The sequence below is a fragment of the Chionomys nivalis genome, chromosome 4, assembly GCF_950005125.1.
Source record: "Chionomys nivalis chromosome 4, mChiNiv1.1, whole genome shotgun sequence".
NCBI lineage: Eukaryota > Metazoa > Chordata > Mammalia > Rodentia > Cricetidae > Chionomys > Chionomys nivalis.
The window spans coordinates 24,926,520-24,941,843 of NC_080089.1; the positions used below are offsets into that span (position 1 = coordinate 24,926,520).

The 15,324-nt window shown below is 47.2% G+C and overlaps 1 protein-coding gene across 2 annotated transcripts in view; it reads left to right on the forward strand.

The window, feature by feature from the left end:
* The first annotated feature begins 269 nt into the window (after positions 1–269).
* Positions 270–15,324, forward strand: part of Eepd1 (endonuclease/exonuclease/phosphatase family domain containing 1) — a 104,387-nt gene continuing 89,332 nt past the window's right edge. The window contains exons 1-2 of one of the 2 annotated variants that reach the window (XM_057768475.1): positions 270–570; positions 958–1,988. In XM_057768475.1, the coding sequence (XP_057624458.1) occupies positions 1,111–1,988 (878 nt within the window). In that variant the 5' untranslated portion in view covers positions 270–570; positions 958–1,110. The other variant, XM_057768476.1, reaches the window with a different exon arrangement.

A 15,324-nucleotide genomic window follows, 5' to 3' on the forward strand; every position in this document is an offset into this window, starting at 1 on the left:
GCGGCCTTAAACAGCTCCACCCAACAAAAACAGCTCAGTAGGAGCCTAGGTTCCAGAAAAAGCAGAGAGGCTCACAAGGAACCCTTTGGGCCATGCCTACTGCCCGCCCAGTCTCTAAGCCCCTCCCTCGACTCCGCCCCACAAGGCCTACCAATGATCCCGCCCCCTGGCGCTCGCGCCCCGCCCCTACGTGCTGCGGGAGGGCGGGAGGAGGAGTTGGCGCGAAGGAGGCGTGGCTGTGCCGGCCGAGGCGCGGGCAGTCGGCGAGACCCGACTTTAGCTGTGACACCCGCGGCGAGCAGCGGCGGGTGCGCGGCGCGGGACTCAGGACGCGCTCCGCCGTGTCTCGCGCCCGAGTTGGGCGCCGGACTTTGGCTGGATCAACGCAGAGGCGACGCCGCAAGTCCTGGTGCAGCTTCGGGGACCGAATTTCACCGCTGCTCCTGTCGCTCCTGTGCAGACACTGCCTGCCCCGGGAGAACGGCACTGAGTTTCCCCTGCAGAAGGAGCCGGGACGCGCGCGGCGAGCCCCAGGGAACCGGGGGCCGACCCCAGCAGAGCGGCGGAGAGGTGGGACGGGATCGGAGGGCCGGGGGTGGGTCCCTGAGCCTCTGCTCAGTGTCTGCGCCCGCTCGGTCAGCTATGAGTTCCCAAGTTACAGTGCCCTCCTGCGCGCTGTAGGGGCTTCGTTTTCTAGTCTGTCTGCAGGAGCTGGGGGCCTCCGAAGTGAGGAGGTGGCTCCAGCGCTGCCAGAGCAGAGAGGCTAGTGGGGATAGCTCTCTTCGCTTTTTGGAGCTTGTGTGATAAATAATCCGAGGAAACCCCCACAAGGGACAGCCTCCCAGCGTCTGCGTTTTCAGGAGTTGACCTGTCCCCCACTGGTTATGAACTTCCAACACTACAGGAGTGCCAAGGGCTGATTGATTAATTTCAGTCAATTTCCATGTCAATTTCTAGGTGGCTCAGCAAAATTTTGAACACTAGCCATGGAAGATTTGATGTTTGTCTGCAGCAACTTCCTCGACCCGTAAATCCTGCAGCCTTCCATTCTTTTGTGCTTATAAAGGCTCCCGGGCTTCTCTATCCAGAGTTGTTCTGTGTTGGTTGGCCATGGGGAGCACCCTGGGCTGCCATCGCTCTATCCCCAGAGACCCTTCAGACCTGTCACATAACCGTAAATTCAGTGCTGCTTGCAACTTCAGCAACATCCTGGTGAATCAGGAGAGGCTAAACATCAACACTGCCACTGAGGAGGAACTGATGACCCTGCCTGGGGTGACACGTGCAGTGGCCAGAAGCATCGTGGAGTACCGAGAATATATCGGTGGCTACAAGAAGGTGGAGGATCTAGCCCTGGTCAGCGGCGTAGGGGCCACCAAACTGGAACAGGTCAAGTTTGAGATCTGTGTGAGCAGCAAGGGTAACTCTGCGCAGCACTCTCCCAGTTCCCTGAGGCGGGACCTGCTGGCTGAACAGCAGCCTCATCACCTGGCCACCACGGTGCCCCTCACGCCTCGAGTCAATATCAACACAGCCACCCTGGCTCAGCTCATGAGTGTCCGAGGCCTCACGGAGAAGATGGCTGTCAGCATCGTGGACTACCGCCGTGAACATGGTCCTTTTCGCAGTGTGGAGGACCTGGTGAGGATGGACGGAATCAATGCAGCCTTCCTGGACAGAATCAGACACCAGGTGTTCGCAGAGAGGTCCAGGCCCCCATCTACTCACACCAATGGAGGTCTTACCTTTACTGCCAAACCTCATCCCAGTCCCACCTCTCTGAGCCTGCAGAGCGAGGATTTGGACCTGCCACCAGGGGGGCCCACACAGATCATCTCCATGAGGCCTTCCGTGGAAGCCTTCGGAGGGATGAGGGATGGGCGGCCTGTGTTTAGGTTGGCCACCTGGAACTTGCAGGGCTGCTCTGTGGAGAAGGCCAACAACCCTGGCGTCAGAGAGGTGGTCTGCATGACGCTTCTGGAAAACAGGTGAGGACAGGAACCACCAAGGGTGGTTGACATGGCCTCATCCGAGGGTACAAATGAGTGGATCCCTTGGGGGGGCAAGGGAGGGGGAAGAGTGTTTAATCTGTGCTCCTGAGGTCCCGGCCAGTATTCTCACCTAGAGCTGATTGCTGCGCAGTGGATCCCTCCTAAGAGGAGGCTGTGTGGGTCCTGTGGCTCTGCTTTGGAAGGTTTGGCTCACAGGGCTTCACAGAGTTTAAACTGAGCCAGGAACTTGGGAACTGAGGTATAGTTTTGCATGTAAGAAAAAACTGAGTTTTTAAAAGTTCTATGACGGGGAAGGAAAGTCATGTTTTCCCATCAAATATGCGTATTTGCATGCAGAGGATCATTGTGTTTGCAAACACATATGCTGTCTTCACCAGGGTGCTGGGAACAAAGCCCCCAGCACCTCCCTTTCCTTGTCGGACCTGAACTTGGCTTTTCGCATGCTCCTTCTCCTGTCCCGTAGCCAGAAAAGGCCAGTTCGGGTGTGGAGACTGGGCAGATTGTTCCTTCCGTGCTAAAGGAGAAAAAGCTGGCAGGTCAGGCCAGTGGCAGAGTCTGTTTCAATAGTCACACAGTCACTGTCTGTTAGGAACATCTGCTAACTCCCCACACACAGAACAATACATCATGGCAGGAACTCCTGCTATTTGTAAAACAGCGTGCAGTGTGATCCCATTAGCTCCTTTCTGGGTCAGGAATCCTCAGGTCCCGATCTGCAGGGATCTGGGGTGCACTGCAGGTGTTCCCTGCTGCCTTCCTTTGGGGTGGGTGATAGCTTGGCAAGGTGGCAGCTTGGTGTCTGGAGGTGAGATGTGAACTCTCAGCGGGAAATCAGTGTATTGGGGGCAGGTCACCAGGACAAATTAGTGAGGGGAAAAGCAGGTCACAGCATTCTCTTGGCACCATCTTTTGGCACAGTCTCATCATCGATCCTCCCTGCAGTCCTCAGGATCAGGACCAGGAGACCACTGAGTGCTCTTCCGCCATTTCGTGTTGTCTGTTTGTCACCCCAACTCATTCATTCTGCAAACTCATCTTGTTCAGAGCCCCATCAGGACCAGGACAGGATTGGCAATAGTGTCCCCCGCAGCTGCCTGGAGGGACAGTGGTTAGCAGCACAGTGGCTTCGTTCCCATTGGGGGCTTTCATAAGGCCCAGTGTGAAATAAAGAGAGGAATGAATCCGGATCTGAAGTCTCTCGGTAGGGACAGCACCCTGGGCAGTCCTTGTCCATTTATTTCATCAGTGTTCTCTGGAGTATGGCCCCTGGACCATTGCCTAGGAAGCCCTGGGTGTCAGGTTTCATCACACCCCCAAGTACTTCAGGTGTAGTTTGAGAAGCATGTGTTCTGGGCCATCTCTGTGCTTCTGAGTTTCTCTTTAAAGACCATCCCCATGTACTGGCATTTGTGTTATGATTTTGTGTTGAGTATTTCCGTGACTTTGTCCCCACTTTGGATCGTCCTGGTCGTCCCTGAGGTTAGTTGTTCACATAACATTCAGTCTGCTCAGGAGTTGAGGGCCTTCGCAGTTTCTAGGACATACGCATGTGGAGAGTGGAGGAAGGGAGGGTGAGAACTGGTTGTGATCCTGTAGTCCCGGACACTACTCGGGCAGCTGGCCTGGCTCTGTATCAAGCCCGGAGCCACCAGGATCCGCCCCTTAGAGAGGGGCGGTAGCAGACTAACACTTCTTATCTGGTGTGGAGTCCTTGGGGCTCTTGTCCTGCTTTGGTTTTTGATTTCTTATACTGTTGAAGACATTTATCTGCTGACTTCAGGTAAGTTCACCCAAACCCAAGGTATAGAAGAGAGTACTTGTCATAAGCAAAGGGAAGGTGACCTCCACTCCCATTGAGTTCTCACACTAGCCTACTAGTCCTGTGAGTTCGTGACTCCTTTGGCCTGATCATGGTGCACTCGGTGTTCTGAGGAATCTTAGCACATAGTGTCTGGTAAAACCCAAGTAATAGGCTTAGAGCCTGATCTGTGCAAAGCTGGGGTGGGTGCATTTGCGTGTGTGGCTGTCCTAGGGCACCAGAAACTGTCCCAGAGTTCTTAAGGACGGGTGGCAGTGCCCATGCTCCAAGAGTTGTTCACACTGATTCACAGAAGTTTCCCGGCATCCCAGGAGTTCCCTTCATTCATAACAGGAAGCATTTTCAGTGTGAGCAAGAGTGGGTGCAGGGGGTTTTCCAGGTGGCTCTTATTTTGGTATGAGTCTGTGTGTAGTAGAGGAGTGCCCTGTGTTTAGCCTTTGTATTTTCTGACAGCCTCCATATCCATTTGATTGCCCCAGTAACTATAAACAGAAGGGAATATTTATTTGCTTTTGTCAGATACTCTCCATCTCTGGGTTAGGAAATAAGATACAGGAGTTAAACCACTCGCCTCAGAGACAGCTCATTTGTGACCAACCTGGGACAGGGACCAAGACCAGCTGACTTTATACCATGCCCTTTGCAAGCATGGTGTTTACTTAGGCATAACCCCTGCACACTGTTTCTTGGTTAGGTGCCCCATTCTGTACCGAAACAAAGGTAATCACCAATTTCTTTACCTGTCGCAGACATTAAATCCACTATAAAGGCATTATAAAGCAAGCCCTGGGCAGTTTTGCCGCGGGAATGGCTGTCTCTTTGGTTCCTTCTGTGAGTTTGCTCAAGTATGTGCATTTTCTTAGTGGAGAAGCACCCAGATGGGAATTGGAGTCTCTATTGCCCTGATGTGCTACTGATTTGATAGATGGACATGTTTGAGCCACAGGAAACTGTGTTTTGCATGTGAACCGTAAGGTAGGATCTCTGAGAGCTAGATAATTTTAATCACCAGGAGCCTTCAGGGACACCATGCTGTGTGTGGCATGTGTCTATACACTGACGGTTTCATCAGATTCATTTGCCAAACTTTGGTCTTAGGCAATGTTCTTTCTCCTTCGGTATTTATGGAGCAAGACTGGAAGAGGAATGCTTCTGCTAAATATCCTTGCAAAATTTGGTGCCAGTCAGCGTGAGGAATGATGGCTTACTGTTTATTTATTGCTGAGTCATTATTCCGTCTTAAAGAATTCCTTTGGTTTCTGAAGATAGACTCAAGGAAGAGCTGACAGATAATCTCCAAAAGAAACAAGGAGATTTAACATCCCAGCTCCCTGTTTCCCCCACATTCTATATGAGCAGGAAACTCTAGTGTCAAAGTCGTTAGCTTTTTAATGATTTCCATCTTGTTTCTTGCTGTGTCTTTCCCGGCAAAGCACAGGTAGATTAGTGCCCGGCAACATGGACCGTGAGAAAACAGAACCCACCAAGAACAGATTTTAGTCTGTCAGACTTGATTAGTGGGATCAGCCCAGATAGAATTCATCTTGTCATTTTGATTCCTTCGTTGAAAATTACATATTGAATGTTCACTTGCTGTGCACATGTATAAACACAATTCAGGGATCAGCTTGGCTCACCTCCATGAGAGAGTTAAGTAAATGTCAGTCCGTTTGTATGGTTCAATGTCAAAACAGTGTGGTAAACCCAGAATTGTTTGATAACTCACAAAGACTGATTTGGTATCTGATTGCATTTTTTTCTGTATGAATAATTGGCTCGTGGTTGGAAATTAAAGAGTAGGTAGGTGAACCCAATATAAAATCCAGGCGCAAAACTGATCAACAATCCTCTTAAAGTAGGTACTGTGACATATCTTTTGATAGCTGTGGAAAGAGAGGCTCGGAGGGTTGAGGTAGCATCCCAGTGGCCTTCAGAAATATAGATGCTGGAGCCAGGATTTGAAGCTAGGCATTTGTGTGATTTCAAAGCCAGGACTAGGTGTGTATTATTTCACCACATTCAATATGTCCTTCTATGTCCTCTTTCTGACCCTAACTTGCCCACAGTTCACTGTTTCCTCCCTGTCTGGGGTCAAGCATCAGGGGTTTCGGAGAAGGATGGCTTCACCCAAATCCCTGAAACTGTTTCGGCCTCAGGAGGCCTCCGTGCCTTTCCTGTTTTTGTTCCTCCAAAGGATGGGGTGGTAACCAGATGTGTGGAGCAAATTCAGAGGACGTCAAGGCCTCTCTGTTTGGCGCTAAGTGTGAGTTTGAGTCCTTGGGCTCCACTCCAAGGTGGAGTTCCGGTTTACGGAGCCAAGGAATTCTGGGTCATTTCCAGACAGAAAGGTGGTCGGCTCGAAAACTGCCATGGATTTGTAAGAAGGTGGGGTGAGGGAAGGGAGGTCTCAGCGTGGGCAGGGTTATTTCACAGAAAGGAAAAGGGCTATGTTTGTTTTACAGAAAGGTTGAATTTCTTTGGGGTCTAATGTCAAGGTTTTGATACTGTTGATTTTTCCAGGTGATTAAACATTCATTCAAGCATTTCTTTTTTCTTTTTTTTTGAGCTTTCTCTGGGTAACAGACTCTTTCAGGCAAAGCCAGTTGCTTTGCTGGAACTTCCCTTCTGGATAAGTAGGTGTGCATATTAGCACACAAGTGCCTCACTGCATGTAAGTGCAAGGCAGAGGGTGAGGGGGATGAGGAAAAGGGAAGCTTGTTTAGGTCAGAGGAGACCTTGGCCATCAGTTGCTGGAGGATGTCAAGGAGCCAGGCATGGAAAATCTGGGGGTCGAAGTAGAAGTGGCTGCAACCTGGAATGGATTGAGTTCTGTGATCTGTAAAAGAAGAGGCTGTTGTTGCTTCAGGTGTAGCGACTGGGAGAGGAAGTGGGTGGAAGTGAAGGACCTACTGGAGGTGAGAACGGAAGGGATTTATCTGGGTTTGGGTTGTTGTGAGAATGAGGTGGTGACTTGTTTGAAACACTTGGAATTTCCTAGACTAGAGGGTCAACGGCAGTTGAGAAATTCTGGGGTCAACTGGCGTGTTTCTGCACTGTGTGAATGTGATACAAGTCTCCGGCCTCACTTCTCTTCCCTGTGCATGTTGCACTCTGGTCAAGGGGTCAGGTGTTTGGTACCCAAAGCATTTTGAGGCCATGGCCTGTCCTCTGCCCCAGAATGGCATCTAACAAGGCTCCATATGCTTTCAGCATCCATGACAGGTAGAAGAAATTCGTGTTTAGGATTGTGAGTAACTTTTCATCAGAAGATACGGAAGAAACTGTGTTAGTTTGTATCCGTGTCGATGGAGCACCTCCTCTATGCTTCTTCCTCTATGAGGTCAGTGGCACAGAGTCCTGCCCCATGTTAAGGGAACTGACAGTCTTGAAGAGAGGTAGGAATCTGCCAGACAATTTGCAGTATGAGAGAGGAAGTGAATATTGCCGAGAAGCCAGAGAGTCCAGGGTACCAGTCTGCTGGGTTCTACAGGGTATGTGGAAACTCCAGCCTTAGGGGACAGTGAGCACCAACTTGGGAACAAGCTCACTGGGAGGGAGGTTAGCATTTAGCAGAGAGAGATGTCACAGCAGTTGGGACTACTAATTAGCAGCGCCTCCGTGCCTTCCCTTTCTGGTAGAGCAAAGGACTGAAAGGGTCAAGCTGGGCTCTCCACGCAGGCCTGAAATGTATAATACTTAGAAACACAGAAGGTTTCTTCTAGAGTAATATACAAATAATTAACTTAAAAGCAAACGCCTTTATCATAATTCTCTGAGCCTTTCACGCTGGCACACCTTTAATCCCAGCACTGGGGAAGCAGAGGCAGGCAGATCTCTGTGAGTTCGAGGCCAGCTTGGTCTACACATCAAGTTCCAAGACAGCCAGAACTATGTATAGAGACCCTGTCTTTAAACAAACAAACAAACAAACAAACAAAAAGCAGCAGCAACAAATAAAAACAAGTGTCTTAATTCATAAATCCTTAGCAGTCTCTGCTAGGAGCAAATAAAATGATGCACTTCACTGACGCTCCATTTGCACGTCACAGATGCTTGGCACAGATACGTCTCTGTGCTGTAGAGGCAGCGAGGTGGGAGCCTAAACTCTTCCTCTTCCCATCAGAACACGAAGGAGATGCCACAGGAGCGCTGGGTGAAAGCTTCCCCGCCTGACTCCATGCAAGGCACTCAGGCCTTATTCTGGATCACAGTTTTTGTAGTGTTGATTGATAGCTGCCACACACGTGGGTCCTGGTGGCTAGGAGCCTGCCCAGGGAATCCTAAAGTAAACATGTCATGTAAAAGAAGTCTGGAATCCTTCAAAATCCTACATAAAGAAACCGTTTTTTTTTTTTTTTTCCCTCTTTTCTTTTTCTGGCTATAGTTCCCTAACTAATGTTGGTTTGTGCTTATTCCCAACCAGCCCTTGTTTCCCGAGGATTCTATTTTGGTCCAGCCATTACCTGATTAAGCTGTTAGGCTGGGCCTTTGATTGTGAGGCTGCCGTGAAGTCCTGAAATGGAGTGCTTCTCCAGGGGAATGCTACCCTGCTTGTCTGTGACCCCCTACATCCTGCTGTTCTGGGATCTGCAATCTTTGCTGGTAGAACACTGCAGGGTCACATTGATACTTTGTCTCAATTCAGGCTAAAAGCTTGGAGTCTAAGAGGGCGGTTTAAGGGAGATTGTATTGATCCAATAACTGATTCAAAAGAAACCTCTCCTGAAGCTGTTTGAGCAAATTCAGGCTGACTTATATTTTTAAAATCCCCTTTTAAAGAAATGAATGGTTATTTTTATAAAGCAACCAGTTTGACCATGGCACTTTCATGCATGCGTAGTGAACATGCTAACATTCACCACCCACCATTATTCTCGTTGCCTCACGGCTGTTTCCATTGCTCTCCCCAGATAGTACCTTCCTACAAAGTCACATCTTAAAAAACTATCGAGAGCCCACATTTGAGAGGATACATGGCATGTTTGTCTTTGTGAGTTGGGTTGTTTCTCTTGACATAATGATCTCCAGTTCCATCCATTTTCCTGCAAATGGCATGATTTCATCTTCTGTTATTTTAAGTAGAAGAAAAGCGAAACAGTTGTGGTCTGAAACGATAATTAGACTTCTTGCTGTTGACTTCGCTTCCTCTTTCCCTTTCTTGGTAGGAATTGTTGCAGCAGCAGATCTGGGTGTCATTTTGCCCTTTGCTCTCGTTCACAAACTGATCTCCAGTCTTTCAACCTTCAGGTCTCACTTTAAACAGCAGAATACTCCATGCCCGTCTCCTTACCTGATGGGGCTGGGGCTTTTGTCTGTTTGGTAATGCTACATAGGCCAAGAACAAAACCAGATAATTAATACTGGAATCGCCGGGGCTGAGGCTTGAGCCCAGCCAATGTCACCTGTGGCCATCATTTTTGCTTCTGTCTGATGGACATAAAAGAGGTCGCTCAGGGAAGCTGAGGCCTTTGTTAAGGTCACATGACTTTTAATAGTGGACTGTGAATGATGGTCTCAGCAGTCAGTGTCCGAGTTTGGTAGAACTCAGAAAGTGCCTGGAAGTTCAATCTTCCTTATTGCAGTCTGCGTCTAGACTAGCAGCTCTGCCACCCACTTTTTCTGGGTCCTTCAGTATGTGGATTCACAATAACGCCATCATGTGTGTGAGTGCATGTGTTTGCTCTGGCCATCATGTGTGTGAGTGCATGCGTTTGCTCTGGCCATCATGTGTGTGGGTGCATGCGTTTGCTCTGGCCATCATGTGTGTGGGTGCATGTGTTTGTTCTGGCCATCATGTGTGTGAGTGCATGTGTTTGCTCTGGCCATCATGTATGTGAGTGCATGTGTTTGCTCTGGTTATCAGGCATATAAGTGCATGTGTTTACTCTGGCCTTTGCTTCTTCAAAGGAGAGCAAGGATATTTGCAAACAAACTGGGTGTAGGATACTGCTTTTTTTTTTTTTTAAAAAAAATCACTTTTGAGTCTTTTATAGTTATCTTGCTTGCCCACACCTTTTTTTGTCAGCACTTTCTTACTTATATAATTTGCTCTTATAGAAGCCTTTCAAATATTCATCTTCATTTTCCTAGGAACGACTTCTCTTTCTGTTCACACTTCTTATTCATGAGTTGGTGTCACTTTTTTTTTCCCCCGAGACAGGGTTTCTCTGTAGCTTTGGAGCCTGTCCTGGAACTCCCTTTGTAGACCAGGCTGGCCTCGAACTCACAGAGATCTGCCTGCCTCTGCCTCCCAAGTGCTGGGATTAAAGGCGTGAACCACCATTGGTGTCACATTTTAAAAGGTGATAGTAATATGTGCCCCTGGCATTAACAGTCTAGGGCCAGGTATAGTTGGCTCTTGGTAAGCACAGGATTCCTGTAGGCGTGGCTTATCTGGTCGGGAATGTTCAGTATCATGGATCTCCCGAGTCTGCGTTGACAGAGGATGGGGACAGTTTCGTAGATCTCTTGAATTGCTGAAAACAAAACAAAGCAAAACAAACACACCACATCTCTGTGTATATAAAATTACCAGTACCTACAGATGAACCACAAATACACTAGCCAGGTTTGGTGGGACATTCGTTGGAAGGCAGAAGCAAGAGAATTGTGAATTTGAGGTCAGCATGAGCTACAAAATAAAACAAAATTCCAGTCAAACAAAAACAAAACAAAACGAGTCCCGGTACCTGTGCCAGGTTATGTAGCTTAGAGAGTGTTGCAGGGTATGGAGATCGCAGACTCCTGGCAGTAACTGAAGTTATTCTCCCATTATCATTTTCCCTTAAAGGCCGACTCAAAAGATGTGGCTAGTTATAAGCTCACAAGGTGATTGCTCCAGTGCACCAATTCCCCATAAATTCATCATTTCAGTTTTCAGAAAGATAATTAGCAATGCACTTTTATTTATATTCTTTGACTTAGAACTTGTATTGGGGAACAGGTTTTAAAAACAGTGGTTCTCAACCTGTGGGTTGTGACACCCTCAAAGGGGGTCAAATGACCCTTTCAGAAGGGCCCCATACCAGATATTTATGTTACGATTCATAACAGTAGCAAAATTGCAGTTGTGAAGTAGCAACAGAATAATTTTATGGCTGGGGTCAACACAGCATAAGGAACTGTATTAGATGATCACAGCATTAGGAAGGTTGAGAGCCACCATTTTATAATTTACTGCTGTGAATGGCTCTGAGCTGGCATGGATTTTTAAGAAGGAAGGCTGGATTCGATGCCTTATAAAATATTTCTTTTTAAGTTTTAAAGTTCACACAGTCTTTTTAAGTTGTTCTGAATTGAATTTTAAAGTTTAACTTTTTAGAATGTAGAATATGGCTGATCTCTCTCAGTGACCACAGGGAGCGATTCAACGTATGTGAACTGAACACAGTCAACTAGCAGGCAGAGTGGTGGTTACTAGTGATCTTATGTGACGGTAGTTTTGATGGTTCCACACTTGTAATAAAAATACAAGCCATTGTCAGATGTCACTAGTTTTGACTTAGAAAGTAAAATTTTTATCTTTCTAATCCTGGAATAAGCTTAATTGAAGACTATATCAGATGGTGGTTCACATGCAGCCACTTAACTATGGAAAGCAAGAATTTGTTGCTATTACTCAAACAAATTAAGATTTAGAAATAACCTGGAGGATGAATGGGAGGTAAGATTGCAAGGTTATCCAAAAGCCCTGATTTCAGATACACTATTTTCTCTTTATTTATATCTTTCTTTCTTTCTTTTTTTTTTTTGGAAACAGGGTCTCATTATGTAGTCCTGTAGTCCTAGATGGTCTAAAACTCTAGAACTCTCTATGTAAACCTGATTGGCCTCAAATTCTGCCTGCTTCTATCTTCTGAATGCTGGGATTAAACGTGTGTGCCACCACACTGGGATCAGATACCAGATTTGTGTTCATCACAACTATTGTTAGGACAGGAGGGTTGGGCACTATTGTTCCAGCTCTGTGGAACAGGGATCCTGTGCTCCATGGTGAGACCCTGTCTTGTCTTAAGGCCTGCCTTTCTCCCATAATAAAATCCAAAAACAAAGAGAGAGGAAGAAAGAAAAGGAGGAGGGCCGAAGGGTGTCTGTATGATATTTTGATTGATCAGTTTTGCTGGTGAACGTTGTGCACATTTCTTCTAAATTGCAGAAGTCCCTTCTACTCTGAGGCTTTTTCCACTAGGAAGAAAGGTGATCTCTGTTTTCTGCCAAGTACCTGGAATTCTGAGAAGAGGGAGCAATGTTTCTATAGATGGGGCATGTACTAGTCAAGAGCGTTGCCATGGTAAAGCACTGTGAACTGAGGGGGCAAACAACTGAAGTTCATTGTCTCAGTGCTGGAGTCGAGAAACCACAAGCAGTGATCTAGCTGCTGTCTGTGTTTCATGTTTCACCCCGGCTGGGTCCCTGCTCCCTAGCAGACCTCTGTCTGTTTTCACTCTGCTCTTCTACCTATCTGAATTCAAGTTTCCTCTCCTCGTGAGGACACCAGCCATTTTGGGTGATGGTTCATTTTGCCGTTACCTCTTTACAGACTTCTAACTTCAAATGGTCACATTCTGAGGTAAAGTGGATTAGGACTTAATTTGTGCAGTTTAAGCAGACACCATTCAGTGTATAAGAAGATAATTTAGGAAGAAGTGATCAGTGACCCTTCTTGGCCATTTGAGAGGAAGACACATCTTTGAATTTTCCTGGTGAAAATATCCAGGTATTGAGTGCTCAGATTAAAGCTGGCATCCCGTTACTGGGGCAACACGGTCCTCTGACACAAGGACAGCTCTCTTATGCACCACAGTAGGTCTGGCCCAGCTTTTCTCGGCACTGTCCTTCAGAGGTGCCAGCCTGGGCATCCCCCTGGAAATACATCAATGGCGTGAAGCTTTGTGGTCCACCTCCACTCCCAGGCAGTGGCCTTCAGTCTGCCAACTTTGGTGCTTGCCCTTAGCCTCAGGTAATCTTGGCACATGAGCTTGCCAGGCACTAGTCGTTCACTTCAGGTAGGATTTAGTGTCTGTCTGTTGTCTAGAACTTCGTGTTCCTTAGCCCTGCAGTGAGATCCAGAGTGCCTGTCGTAGAGCCAACGCCAATGGAGCTTTCTCTGACTTTTGTTACTGAGTGCCCAGTTAAGGGCTCCTATCCAGATCTCCCCCTCCATAGTAGGCCCTGTACCGCAATTGCATGAGGATGCATGGAGATGCTATCCACCCACCTAGACTGAAGGTGTCACGAAGGTAGGGACTATGTTCAGTAGCATGGTTTTGGCACAGCGGCACCAAGAAGTTCATGGCAAGAATATATGCTTGGTTCTATTTATTATTTAAGTAACGCTATAAGCATTTTATATGCAGTAACTAACTTTATTCTCGCACCAGCAAGTGGGTAGAGTATTTCTATCACGTACACAAGGACTTTCTTGCAGAATTCAGGCAAGCTTGCAGGGAGTCACTCGGAGTTAGAGATTGTGTAAATGTGGAGGGGGTCACAGGAGGTCAAGAAGAAGACGGTTTTATACCTAGAGAGGCTGGAGAGGCAGCATGAGTTGTGGAATGGAAGCCTGTGTCTTTGAGCGCGCTCAAGGTGGTTGTTAATTGGCGTGCAGGAAGTCACACTGTCTGTCACGTGAGGCCGGCAGTGCTGGGCTGTGTGGTGGCTGGGTTTGTTCTTGTGTTGAAATCTGACTTCCAGGCCATGCGGCTCACCGCAGTGAAGTGACGGGTAAGTGGTTTTTATTATGATCACAACTGTCATCTGTCTCATTCCAGAGCACGTTCATCAGGTCATAAGAAGCTTCATACGCCCTAGGTGTCACCTGCCATGGCCTGCGCTTTCTTCCCGTGGACTCCTGGCTCTCTGTGTTAGACTCCTTGCACTTTGCATGTTTCAGAGTCGAGCTGTGCTGTGACAAGCGTCAACATGGGTCAGCTTTCCATTTTTCCTTGTCAGCTGTGTTCACTATATTGGCGGATGCTAGTTTTTTTTCTACCTTTTGGCTATTTGGACATACATGAAGACATTTTTAAATGGAAGGTATACTTACTGCTCTTGACTATATACAGAGAGTCAGGTTTGCTGGGTCAGAGTTAATTTTATGTTTAATGTATTGAAGAACTGCTGGACTCTTTTTGAGAGTAGCTGAATCATTTCCCATTCCTATCAGCAGTGAATGAAGGATCATGTTTTCCACATTCCTGTCAACACTTATTATTGTTTTTTTATTTTTGACCATAGTCATTCTATTGGGTGTGGAATAGTGCTACCAGGGTTTGAATTCCATTTCCCTTATAATCAGTGATGTTTAGCATCTTCTTATGTGCTTATTGTCCATTTACTTTTCTTCTTTGGAGAAACGTCTATATTAAGATCTTGGGATAGGTTATTTTCAAATTTATTGCTAGCCTGAATAAAAGATACTATGCTGACAACCTGTCTTCTCCTTTTTCCTGCCACTTAGCCATGGAGTCCTCGCACCAGGACATAATCTGGACTAATTTCTTGTAATAGGGAAAGCACTCAACAGCCTGCAAAAACGGGCCTCCACCTGGGACGATCTCGGCGGTTTCTGGTTGGAGTGCTCTGTCATTCTGGCAGGAGTGGTGTGTCTAAAAACTGGACTTTTAGCCGAATCCTTCAGAGATTCTGAGTGTCTTCCCACTTCACATTTAAGTTATGTGTTTTGGATGGGAGTTTAATGCATTTGTCTGAAGCCAGAAGGTAATGCACAGTGTGCCAGGGATTGTGGTCAGATGTGAACTTCTGGACTCACTACAGGATCTGCAGTTCCCAGGCCCCCAGGCCAGGCAAGTGCCCCGAAGGAGCCTGCTACAGGATACTGGCAAAGCCATCACGCACAGGCACAGATGAAATTACATGCAACGTGTTTATTTCCTGATCCCTCTGAACCCCAGCTGTGGCAAGCTGAGTCATGCCCTTTACTTCATGAGACCTTCATCAGCAGGGTTCCACTTCCCGTTGCTTTTATGTTTAAATTGCTGTTTTTCCTTCATGCTCCCCCATAGACGCTCAGTGCGAGGAGATACTTACCTGTCCCTAGACACATCAGTGGGAATTATGATATTGTTCATTCACAAAAGTGCGCTCTTCTGAAGGCTTTGCACTCAGAAGCCTTCAGTTCATTCTGCATCAGTCACGTTTGTGCAGCCCCAGCTCCCATCTCTCATGGAGGAGATCTGTTCTAGTGTTTAATTGTTCTTACCATCCCAGATATCTCCCTAATGTACATCCTTATGGAGCCTGTCTTCTCTTAAGAACACCTTAAACCCTGCCCCCTTGATAGCCAATGTGTTCCCACAGTAATAAGGGCAATCCACTTGGGAGGGCAAACTTTATCCTAATCCCCTGTTATTTGACCCAACACCTTTCACTAAGTATGAGGTTCTTAAGTCACACTTTGTGTGAGCACATTCAAACCACTGGTAATTCAGAACTAGTTTTCTAAAGCCTTCCTAGTTAGAAATAAATACCAGT